The sequence below is a fragment of the Vulpes vulpes genome, chromosome 15, assembly GCF_048418805.1.
Source record: "Vulpes vulpes isolate BD-2025 chromosome 15, VulVul3, whole genome shotgun sequence".
Lineage (NCBI taxonomy): Eukaryota > Metazoa > Chordata > Mammalia > Carnivora > Canidae > Vulpes > Vulpes vulpes.
Window position 1 is genome coordinate 86,537,638 of NC_132794.1, and position 12,829 is coordinate 86,550,466.

Below are 12,829 nucleotides of genomic sequence, written 5' to 3' on the forward strand. Positions count from 1 at the left end.
CCAAACATGCACCCTTTTCCATTGCTACACACAAGCCATGCTCATAGCACCATGTGAAATCACTACAGCACCTCACCCTGCAGAATGAGACCCCTTGACTTCAGAAGAGCTTATGCAGCCACTGTTCCATGAGGCCAGCTTCTATCCCAATTTCTCCATCTTGTTCATGCCAAACTTCCGGTGTTAGTACATGCAGCATAGCATGGCATTAGTCTCCAGCATGCTCAACCCTTAGGAATACTTTACCCACATTTACCCCCTGGAGATCACTATTGGGCTCAGCAGGGGGTACAACAGCATCATTTGTGTTGACAATGGGGACAATGTTCATTCGGAGGAGCTCATGAAGCGTTCCATTAAGGTTCCGGCGCTTCTGCTCATCGTGGAAATCCAAGTTGGTCACCAAAATCTAAAATTAAATGGATCAAAAATGTAGAAAGGGGGAAAATTATGAATGTCCCAGCAACAGCATATAAAAGATGCTAGGAGGAGAGGAGTTAAACTCTAGGTTTCTGGATCCCATACAGAGCACAAAGGAACATACACTTTGGATGTTTAACCAATTCTTTTAAAGATGGGGAAAAAAATGAATCACTTGGAATATTTAAGAATGCTCAAGACTTCTTGTAAAAGTACTTTAATTCTCAAAGAGCTGTTAAATCTCTTCTATTTACTGAATTTAAAAAATTAATGTATGAACTTTCAGGAGACACACTTTCAGGGAAGAGATGGCCATCCATTAATCTCTAAAATATCTCTGTATTCTAGCATCTGATTCAGGAGCTGGCCACAGTAGGCACTGAAATATCTGGTGAGTGAAAGATGGCCTGCCCTGCTTGGAGAAGTTTATGGGACAAAACAGAATCAGGTTGGGCTGCCACTGTTGCTCTAGTAGCTGACCGCTGCTGCACTTAGCAAAGACTATCTGAGTAGTGGGATTGGTCTGAGAGGTTTATGAAGGTGAGTCTTTAGCCACAAACTGAAAGAAGAGCTAGACAAAACTTAGTTCAGGGAAGAGCCCTAAAAGAGAAAAGTATGTGAGTGGAGAAGGGAAGTCTGTTAGGATGCAAATCAATTTCATTTTTATGAAGAAAAAATAAGCTGCTGTACTTAAGGTTAAAACGTGACAAACAACCTGGTAGAGATTTCCAAAAGCCACTTATAGTGATCTTTATTCTTTAAGATTCTATTTTTAGAGAGGGAGAGAGAGAGTATGTACGTACATGTAAGCAGGGTTGGGGAAAGGAGTGGAAGAGGGGGAGAATCCCAAGCACACACTGCTGAGTGTGGAGCCCAATGCCAGGCTCAAGCCCAGGAACCCAAGATCATGACCTGGGCCAAAATGAAGAGTCGGATGCTCAACCAACTGAACCACTAGGCACCCCTGATAATGGTCTTTAAAACAGGGTTATATTGAAGACAAGAAACCACAAGAGAGTGGGACATCTGGGTGGCTCAGTGGTTGAGCATCTGCCTTTGGCTCAGGGTGTTCCCGGAGTCCTAGGATTGAGTCCCACATTAGGCTTCCTACATGGAGCCTGCTTCTCCCTCTGCTTATGTCTCTGCCTCTCTCTCTCTCTCTGTCTCTCATGAATAAATAAAATCTTAAAATAAATTAAAATAAATAAATAAACAAAAAATAAAAAACAAATTAAAAAAACCTCAAAAAGCATCATACCTGGGGGAAAAAAACCAAAAGCATAGTCACTGGACCTAAGTTTCCCCATCTGGCTCCAGACACTTTTAAAACACTAAAGACTCAAATTATCATTGGATTGTGGATAAGAGAGGTGATAATAGTGGCTGACAGAAATTGAGATTTCCATTATATTTATGCTAACAGGAAAAAATCTAAGAGAGTGGGGTCCCCAGCTACAGACAACAGGTAGTCAAGTCCATGCCTTTCTGCTTCAGTTCAGTTACTCAATGACACTTTGGAACAATACTACAATATCACTGTGGATAACACTGTGAGAATTATGGAGAAACAGAAAAAGCAGGAGGAAATGAAAAGACCAAAGACTTGAAAGGTACGTACAACAACATCAGATATGTAAAATAATATCTGTGTAAATGGTAGGATCAGGGGCAGCAAAGGCAATAACTTGGGGAGTTCAATTTTTTTCAACTGTTTTGTGAAGTGACTGTTAGTTGTTTTGTGATATTTACATGTTTTCTAGTGTGTAGTTGTACTGATGACTAAAGATATAACTGAAAAAAAATTCTGGAAATTTAGGTAAAAAATGTGGAAAGAAGGTTCTAGAACATTCAGGGGTGACCACTCACTAATAATGTATAATTTCCGTAAGGACTAGAACCATGGTTGATTTGTTTACCACAGTATCCCCAATGCCTAACACGCTTTTTGGTACACCGTAAGTGCTCAATAAATATTTGCTAAATGAATGAAAACAAACCACAGACATTCCTCTTTCTTTTGAATGCCTGATAGAAATTTATTATACAAGGCAATCAGGTACAAAGAGAAGCAACCCAACAAAATAAAAACATCTAACTTTTATTGTCTTTAGGAATATAAACACTTATAGTAGTAGCCATTAAGTGTTACTAGTACAATAACAAATGCTAATAACTACTGGGAATAACACTACATTAAATACTTTTCATATATTTTCTCATTAACTTCTTCCAAAGACCCTCTCAAGTAAGCCCTGATATTACCTTCTTTTTTTCAGATGAGGAGACTCAGGCTAGACCTCAAGGTTAGACCTCAAGACTTTCTCCAGACTTCCCAACTAACAAGTGGTAAAGTCAAGACTGTATCCTAGCAGTCCGGCTCTGGAGCCCAGCTCATCTTTCCTTTGTTCCATGGGAATAATCCTTACAGGTCCTACACTTCTCTGTAAAGGTAAGCCTCTCACCTGAGCAGCACAGATGCTGTACTGGGTAAACATGGCCTCATATAAGGCCATCAGTCCACTCTGTCCGGCGGCTGCGCAGGCTCGTGCTTCTAAGACTGGAATTGCCTGTAACACACAAATAGATATAGTGTAGTTGGGAATGAGGGAAGGAGGCCTGTGGACCCATTAAAGGGCTGGGGAAGTAACACTCACCATCTCTTTCAGCTGGTTCTGCCCTGAGTGCAAGGCCTGCCGCACACTCTGAGACAGAAGGATCTCATGGCGCAAGCGTTGCTTGCCAAAGGCTACGGCTCCACTGGTCACAAGCATCATCTCTCGGCCTTGATTCTGTAGCACTGACACCTGACATTGAGAAAGGAAAAGGCACAAGTCTCTATATCATCTCTTTCCTTTCTTCACAAGAGACTCAAGTAGGACAGATGATGGAGTGGATCCCAAATGCTGGTTTAAGGACCAGCACTGGGCTGGCTCTGAAGAACCACCCAGGTTGTTTCATAAAAATACAGATTCCTAGATGCTACCTCAAATCTGGTAAGTAGATAGCAGACAGGTATCAGGTATTTTGAGTAAGCGGATTCTGCTGTGCAGGCAGCTTTGACATCCACAGCACTTGATGGTATCCACTGGGAGTCTATAGTATAGAAGGCCTAATTGTTCCAGAAAAAGAAGTCTGGAACTAGGAACTGCAATGTAAACTTAGCAGATGGCTTATTAGGTCCTAAGACATGATCTGGGAGATTGAGGCTCTTTCTGAGGTATATTGATCCCTATGGGTCATCTTAGGCTAGACCAAGGACAGATGCTGACCCCACTCTGTTCTGTCTGCCCAGATCAGCTGCCGTTACTTTGGACAGATGTGCATTGAAAGAATCAAAGATTCAAGCTACAAATAAAGTCCGTATTCCTAATGTGTCCCTTCCTCCTGATGTTTGAGCCCTCTCAGGTGGCTCAGGAACTCAAACACCTGTGATGAATCATTTTGAAAAATAACTTTTTATCATACAAAACTTCATACTTGGGGTGCCTGGCTGGCTGTCAGAGGAGCATGTGACTCAATCTCAGGGTTGTGAGTTCAGGCCCCATGTTGGGTGTAGAGATTACTTAAAATGAATAAATAAATAACTTAAAAAATATTAACAAATGCACTATACAAAAAAAGAAAATTTCATACTTAACCATAGTGGTAACAATAGTTTTATAATTCCCCGTGTACCCATCACCCAGCTTCAACTATCTCCCATGCCAATTTCCCACTCTCTAGTCCTGCCTTTACAGCCAGCTCTGCCATTATTTTAATACCAATCCCAAGCACCAGACATATTATTTCATCTATAAATATTTCAGCAGTAACTGCTAAAAGACAGAATATATATGCATATATCCAAAAAACCAGTGTTACCTAAAACATTTCAGTATCTCAATAGAAAAGATCCAATCAGTTATAACAGTGCTCCAATCGTTCTTTTAAAAATTTTATTTATTGAGAGAGCAAGCAAGGAAGAAAGAACGAATGAGGGGAGGGGCAGAGGAAGAAGCCAACTTCCTGTGGGGCAGGGAGCCCAACGTGGGACTCGATCCCAGGACCCAGGGATCATGACTTGAGCCGAAGGCAGACGCTCAACCCACTGAGCCACTCAGGTGCCCTGCTCCAATTTTTTAGCTTACCAAATGACAGTGACTGAGGAACCCAAAGATGGGAAAGTCAAGTCAGAATACAGTTATGCTCATTGAGGCCCTCTGGGACTCAGCCTGGGCCTCCAAGACTGGTAGGATTTGTATCTGCTGCTAAGTGCACAGTGTGAATGGTGCCCCTGGAGTTGTGCAACCAAGCGGTTCTGAGGAATAGGAGGCTCTAAGAGTGGATTCCAGGTGGGAGACAAAGGCAGGAATGAATATGATATGCTAGTGGGCTAGGGAGGAAGTAAGCTTGAAAGTAGTGGCAGTGGTCTCGCCAGGGAGAATGGGAAATAAAGTAGATCATTCTATTAGGCAGGAAGTCATGTAAAGGAATTGTGTTTCAGTCTTGAAAGCAGATTGAAGGTTTTGAGCAGAGAAGAAACTTGATGAAAACAGTGGGAAGACCCCGGTAATGGTTTGCTTAGGTCACCAGATAACCATGGACCCCAGGGACAGGCTTTCTAGATCAGGGCACTACTAATATGTAGAATCAACTGTCTTATCCAAGGGATTTGATCATGTTACATGGACTCAGGAGCCAATGTAAAGTGGCTTCCACTGGCCACAGATTGTAAGAACTGAACATCAATAAAGATTTAGGCCCATTCACTTGATTATTTACTGCTTTCAACAATCACCTAATTGCTTTGGGAGTCCCAATTCCGGCCCCCCAAGGGCAGAGATAACAATTACACATTGGTAAAGTCTCTCACAATATGGCCCTTTTATAAATATCTGTTATAATGAATGATCTGGGGCACCTGGGTGGCTCAGCACTTAAGCATCTGCCTTCAACTCAGGTCATAATCCTGGGGTCCCGTGTCAGGCTCCTTGTTCCACAGGAAGTCTGCGTCTGCTTCTCCCTCTCCCCAACTTGTGCTCTCTCTCTAATACAATAAAACAAAACAAACTTTAAAATGAATTGATCTGGGATCCCTGGGTGGCGCAGCGGTTTGGCGCCTGCCTTTGGCCCAGGGCGCGATCCTGGAGACCTGGGATCGAATCCCATATCAGGCTCCCGGTGCATGGAGCCTGCTTCTCCCTCCGCCTGTGTCTCTGCCTCTCTCTCTCTCTCTGTGACTATCATAAATAAATAAAAATTAAAAAATAAAATAAAATAAAATAAAAAAAATAAATAAAATGAATTGATCTGATGGACTCAATCTGGGAGGCAGATCTGATAAACTGATTACAGAAAGTATTAAAAAAAAAATTCCATCAAGTTTCAGTTAGCAGTTTCCTAATACAAACTTCTTAATAAACTTGTTTTTTAAAACCTAAAATTATGGAGGACAGAGGTGAGTTACAGACAGAAAGAAAAAAATCTAGTTTAACCATGATGCCTGGATGTCTGGGTTTTGACTCTTGGTCAGGGGCTGGCAAATTTTATCCAGCAAGTCAAATTTCGCCTGCACCTGGTTTTGTAAATAAAGTTTTACTAGAACACAGCTATGCCCTTTCATTTACATATTGTCTATGGTTGCTTTTGTTGCTACAATGGTAGAGACAAGTAGTTGAGGCAGAGACCATCTGGCCTACAAAGCCTAAACTATTTACTATTTGGTCTTTTGTAAAAAAAAAAAAAAAAAAAAAAAAAAGTTTACTGATACCTGCTCTTGGCAAAGATAGGTATGGGATCTGTAATATGTTTAAAGTCTAAAATCTCAAGGTTAACTCTGAAGGTCAATTTTTACTGATAGTCTACAGTTAGCCTGGCTTGCTTGCACAGCCAGTGGGGCATAAAATCCCCACTGAAAACTTCTGCTCTGAGCTCTCCCAAAGGTAAGATTCCCTACAAAGATCTCTTGGTAATTCAATCTGGGGACAGACTGCAGTCTCTGTACAAATAAAGACACTGGAGGGCTTGTGCATAGATGTCCCTCACAACCCCAATGCCTGCTTGCGCTCTCTCTCTTACTGCCTTCTATCCTTTGCCTTTAAATGAAAGTCTTATATGGTATTCTCTGTGGAGTCTGCTGAATCCTTTCAAATATCTGAACTTGGAAAATCTTTGCAATGATAGCTCGTATTTACTTCAATATTACTGGCCTACTTGAAAAAGAAAAAGCCTAGCAAAATAGAAACAAAAAAAGCTCAATATTCACAAACATCCATTTGGGTATTCAACCCTGAGTACCTATTAGTCACCTGGGGAACTTTAAAAATCCAGGTGCTTGAGCCTCATCCCAGAGACTGTGAAGCCTAGGAATCTCTAGGTCCCTCAGACAATTTTTATGTGTAGCCAAGATTAACAATCACTGACATATACAGCTCCTTATCACTAAGAAGCCTGAGAGATGAACTGCACGAAATCAACTTTACTCCTTGACATCTCCTTTGCTTGCCCTGGGATACAGGATGCACTGGTGCCTTTACTGGAAACAAAGTTTTCAGATTGGGTTACATCTATTGTACTCAAATTATTTTTACAAGCTGACACACCTGAACTGATGGTTTAGGGTGGGTTAGGGATAAAATTAGGGTTGGAAAAAACCAAAACCACCTGAACTGACAGCTTAAAAATAAAAACCCCATACTGTTTTTGTTCACTAGAATTTTCCACCTTGGCAATTACCTGCTCAACAATAGATGCTAGGCGCCCCAGGGCGAGGCCACACTCATCCCCCCGGGTTACTACAGCACTTCCAAGTTTCACCACGATTCTCTTGGCATGCTTCAGCTCACTGCGGTGGGCAAAAGATTTGCCATGTGCACGACTGAGGGGAACAGTAATAAAGGGGATGTTGCTCCAAGAACGGACATGTCTGATGGTTGAAGGCTGGATACGATCTGCAGCTCCCAAAGTGAAATGCAAGAAAAAAGACAAATATAGAATATAAATTTCTCATTAAGAAGGTACATGTACAATATTCACCAGGTCAGCCAAAAAGTAGTTTTATCATTCTTAACAGAGTAAAACCAGTAAATCAAAAATCCAGTACATCCAGCATGTTCTTATTCTAATCTTGTGTGGAGTTTTATACCAGTACACAGGTTCGAGATATACTCAAACATTGTGAAGAGTTTAAACAAAACAATCTTTCCTAAAACAAGCTGGTAAAATATACCAAGTCTTTAAAATGTCCACATCTTTTGACCCAGTAATTCTATGTCCAAAAATTTATTATAAGAAACTAACTGGAGATGGAAACAAAAAGTTTTATCAGAAGGCTATTCATCAGTGTTATTTATAACAGGAAAAATCACAAGCAGAGTAAACATCCAAAGAAGGCAAAAGAATAAATTAACTTTTTCAGAATTTTTAATAACATAGGAAAATGCTCATATGTTAGTTCCCTATATATGTCTAAATGTACAGAAAAAAGATGAAAATAAATCAAAATGTTAGTGGTTTTATTTTTGATGGAATTACAAGTGATTTTAATTTTCTTCCTTATTCTTGTCTATGTCTTCCAAATTTAAGCAATAAAAATATGTTGCTTTCATCATCAAAAAAAGTGTGCTTTTAAAGAAACCACATCATTACAAAGAGAGTGAGCCTGACTAGCAAAGACAATAAAGAGCAAAGTAACTGGTATGAGTAGTAAAAAAATGTAACTAATTCACCTACAAATTTTCTGACGTGGTAGTATGATTCCAGATATCTGTAACAATGGTTAAAAAAACTGGATAGCTTTTTTTTTTTTTAAGATTTTATTTATTTATTTGACAGAGAGGAGGAAAAAAAGCACAAGTAGAGAGGGCAGCAGGCAGAGGGAGGAGAAGCAGACTCCCTGCTAAGCAGAGAGCCCAAGGCAGTGCTCAAACCCAGGACCTGGGATCACCTGAGCCAAAGGCAAATGCTCAACTGCCTAAGCCACCCAGGTGGCCCAAAACTGGATAGCTTTCTAAAGGACAAGGAATGTTGGAGTCAGATACTTTCAATCTCTTTGGATATCTGCCTCTAAGTAATCCTATACAGGAATTCTAAGGAAGCAAGTATTTTACATACATGCACACACACTCATATATATTTATATATAATCTTAATTAAAAAGCTAAATATATACCTGTATAAAGCCAAAAGTAAAACAGGCACTGAATCCCTTTACCACTATTCATGTATCCAACTCCTCCTGCTGGCTGCTTACTAATTATGCATTATCTTTTTCTCTCACTAATTAAGAGACTTCTCTAATTTGAGCGGGGCACAATGCCCCCAGTCAAGACTACATTTCCCAGACATTTTGTGCAGCCAGACATGGACATGTGACTAAATTAATGAGATACATGTGGAAATGTTAAGTGGGACTTCTAGGAATTTCCTTCAAAAGAGAAATGCTTCCTTCTTCCTTTATCCTGCTGCTTAAACATGCATATGAATGAGGTAGGAGCTCAAACACAATTTTAGACTACAAGAAAAACATCAAGAACTCTGGAATAACAGGAAAGGAGGAGTATGGATGCCTAATGATTTCACAGAACTATTCTGAAAGCCCTGGAGTGCCTCTCTTCTTAGAGAACCCCCAGCTTCCTTTCAAAAGAGAGAGAGGGGTGATCAGCTCACTCTGTGGGTAGAACATGCAACTCTTGATCTCAAGGTTGTGGGTTTGAGTCCCATGCTGGGTGTAGAGATTAGATAAAAATAAAAATCTTGGGCAGCCCCGGTGGTGCAGTGGTTTAGTGCCGCCTGCAGCCTAGGGCATGATCCTGGAGACCCCGATCGAGTCCCACTTCAGGCTCTCTGCATGGAGCCTGCTTCTCCCTCTGCCTCTCTCTCTCTCTCTTTCTCTCTCTCTCTCTGTGTCTCAATGAATAAACAAATAAATAAATAAATAATCTTAAAATAAAAATAAAAATCTTAAAAAAAAAAAGAGAAATACAGACTTCTATCCTGTTTCAGCCATTATTATTTTGGATTTTCTATTACACCTGACCTAATTTTAACTGATATAGAAGAAGGAGTGCACAGGCAGAGGAACAGGTGAGGTCTTGCTAATGAATAGTCTCACTCACAGCAAATGGATCTTCTCATGGTGGGAGTCCTTGGTTGCAAGAAGCAAGTCAAGATGAGTAATACAAGTCTTTGGCAGAACTAAACTTCAGGTACTCCCTCCTCAAAGAGTTCTCTATGTGTCATTACAGACAACTAATAAATATTTGAATGAATTACTGTAGTAATCATTCCAAGCTACTTTTTGGACCACCATTCTATAATGGCACTATTACAGAGTAACTTTGTCCACTCGAATAAACCATTATCACCTCCCTTTATATTTACAGACAGATTTCCCAGATTTCTCTAGAGCCACTATCTCTAACTCCTGACCACTAACTTTTCTAACTATAATATAGCTTATACGGTTTTCTCTATGCTGTAACAATGGAGGGTAAAGTGAGCAGAATCTTATTCCCATGGACTAGAAAATCATTGTGTGTTGTCCTCCCTCTTTGCCTTCTTCACACACAAATCTTAGAATGAGTTTTTTTTTTTTTAAGATTTTATTTATTTATTCATGAAAGAGAGATAGAGCCAGAGAGTCAGAGACATAGGCAGGGGGAAAAGCAGGTTCCCTGCAGGGAGCCCAATGCAGGACTCGATCCCTGAACCTGGGATCACACGTTGAGCCAAAGGCAGATGCTCAACCGCTGAGCCACCCAGGCATCCCTAGAATGAGCATTTTTCTTTCTTTTTTTTTTTTTTTTAAAGATTTTATTTATTTATTCATGAGAGACACAGAGGGAGAGGCAGAGACATAGGCAGAGGGAGAAGCAGGCTCCTCGCAGGGAGCTTAATATGCAGGACTAGATCCCAGGACCCCAGGATCCGACCCTCAACCACTGAGCCACCCACGTATCCCAGAATGAGTACTTTACTTATTTATTTATTTTCTTAAAGATTTTATTTATTTATTCATGAGAGACACAGAGAGAGAGAGGCAGAGACACAGGCAGAGGGAGAAGCAGGCTCCATGCAGGGAGCCCGATGTGGGATTGATCCCAGGACTCCAGGATCATGCGCTGAGCTGAAGGCAGACACTTAACTGCTGAGCCACCCAGGTGTCCCTGGAATTTTTAATGAATCAGTAAAAAGGCCTTTCTGCCCTCTCTTAAATGACAATTTTAAAAAGTGAATATGTTTCAGGTTTGTGGAGATACAAGAAAGATGATACTTTTTTTTCCACAATAGGCTTGCAGTATAGTTCCTGGCACAAAGATGCTCAGTAAGTCCATTGTCTGGGATGGAACTGGGACCTGGCACTCTTCCTAGACCCACAGATAGGGTTGCTCTTCCTGCAGGGGGAGTCCCAGGGCTACTTGGCTGGTTTGTTGCTGGGCCTAAGTTCTGTGGACAGTCCCCTTTCTTCATGAAGTTCATCAATATAGTTACTGTGGCTCAGTTCTCAGTGATCTTATCATAAACAATATATATGCCTAAGTCTAAGCTTTAAAGTTGTAAATATAATAATTCTGGCCTCACTGACCTGATAGAGAGAGGGTTGGTAGAGGGAGAGACTTGGGGTTTGGACCTGGGATCATTAGTGGCTATTTGCAAAGCACAGAGAGCTACACCCAACTTATCACGAATCCCTTTGACAGCTGTCAGGACTAGGCCTGACAGCCATTTTTCTTTCCTGTCCCTGCAGGCCTTGTCCTGTCCTAGAGAGTGCTAAACATGGGTGGATCAGTGTAAGAGGGCACCTAGGGACACAGGTAGTTGGCAAGCATGTCAGTGCAGGTGATCAAATGGCAGACACCTATCAGAATCTAGCAGCCAGGTTAGCATGAAAGAGGCTCCTGATCCCCAGTCTTTATCAGCAAAGATACCAGCACACCTTGGTGCCAGGCAGTCAAGGGTCATTCTGGCTGCAGGCAACTGGGTCACAGCAGACCAGGGCAGACAAGATTCAAGAGGAGGAAACAACAATGAATAAGGTTTCAATCAAGTCCAAGGCTCAATTACATACGATGGATTCTAGCATCAGGTAGTTCTATGGGATCCGGGGCTTTTTGGGTTTCCTGTTCGACAATGCCAAGGACCTGTATTACTCTCAGATTGACCCTACCTTTCTTGGGAATATTTTTTATGTTCTACAGTGTATTCTACTTTTTTAGAGTCCGTATTGGAGACTGAGAAGGTCTTGATAAGTTAGGAAAAATTCAAGGCTTCTGGAGAGGCAATCTCTTCCCATCTTCCCAGCCTTCATTTAGGCTCTAAGTCCCACAGAAAAGCCATTTCCTCCTGGTTAGTATGAGGGGATATTGAGAAGTATGTGTGTGCAACATGTGGGGGGTGAGGTGATAGTCATCCACATTCCAGAAAAGTCCATTACCTTTTCAGCATCAGAGTCCTTATGCTCAGCAATCAATGAGCCTCTGTTCCAGGCCCGAACAAAAGAGGACTGTGATAGGATTTCTATCTCCCTTCCTGGCCTTCCGTTTCCTTCTGTTTTTATATGTATATGTTCTGTCACTTTGCCTTTCTTATTTCTTTTCTGCCCTTCTGTTTATCATGGTCAGTGAACAGAGGGCTCCAGAATCCAGAAAAATCTGGATACAAAAATTGAAAAATCTAGGGAAAAGATAAGAAAGTACCTCCTTTAGTGAATGACACATATGAAAACAAACAATAATAACAGCAACAGGGGATCCCTGAGTAGCTCAGCAGTTTAGCACCTGCCTTCACGCCAAGGGCCTGATCCTGGAGTCCCAGGATCGAGTCCCACATCGGGCTCCCTGCATGGAGCCTGCTTCTCCCTCTGCCTGTGTCTCTGCCTCTCTCTCTCTATCATAAATAAATAAAATAAATCTTAAAAAGAAAACCAACAACAATAAAAATACTGAGTACTTAATATACTAAGAGTTTTGTTAGGTATTTACACACCTTTTACAGAGGCAGAGGATATATAAAAGGACAAGTGCAGGTTCTGGAGCTAGACTGTCTGGGTTGGAATCTCAATCCCTCTGCTTATTTGCTGTTACCTCACCTATCTCTTAAGGTTATTGTAGAGAATAAAATGAATTGATGCATGAACAAAAATTGGCACAGAATAAACACTCAATGAGTATTAGCTGGTATTATAAAAAAAAGTATCTCCTATTGCTACCATCATACTAAAATTCTCATGAGTTAAGCCTCATTAGTTAGGTATTATTATGAGTTAGTTGGTGTTATTAGACTCATTTTATAAGTAAGGAAACTGAGGCCCAGAGAAGCTGAGTAACTTGCTAACATTATCAGATTGCAAAAATAGCCACAATACCTTGAAGCTTCTTCCATCAAGATGTGGAATCTGTTTTCCCACTCCTTGAATCTGGGCCAGCCCTAT

The 12,829-nt window shown here is 41.0% G+C and overlaps 1 protein-coding gene across 6 annotated transcripts in view; it reads right to left on the minus strand.

Annotated features, from left to right (window-relative positions):
- The window catches only part of ALDH18A1 (aldehyde dehydrogenase 18 family member A1), a 44,454-nt gene that overhangs the window by 24,219 nt on the left and 7,406 nt on the right, over positions 1-12,829 (minus strand). For 2 of the 6 annotated variants that reach the window (XM_072739630.1, XM_025991126.2), the window contains exons 3-6: positions 7,135-7,355; positions 3,075-3,224; positions 2,883-2,987; positions 251-409 (exon numbers count right to left, since the gene is read on the minus strand). In XM_072739630.1, coding sequence (XP_072595731.1) covers positions 251-409; positions 2,883-2,987; positions 3,075-3,194 — 384 coding nt within the window. In that variant the 5' untranslated portion in view covers positions 3,195-3,224; positions 7,135-7,355. The remainder of the gene's footprint in view (positions 1-250; positions 410-2,882; positions 2,988-3,074; positions 3,225-7,134; positions 7,356-12,829) is intronic. The other 4 variants (XM_072739629.1, XM_072739631.1, XM_025991143.2 and 1 more) reach the window with 3 other exon arrangements.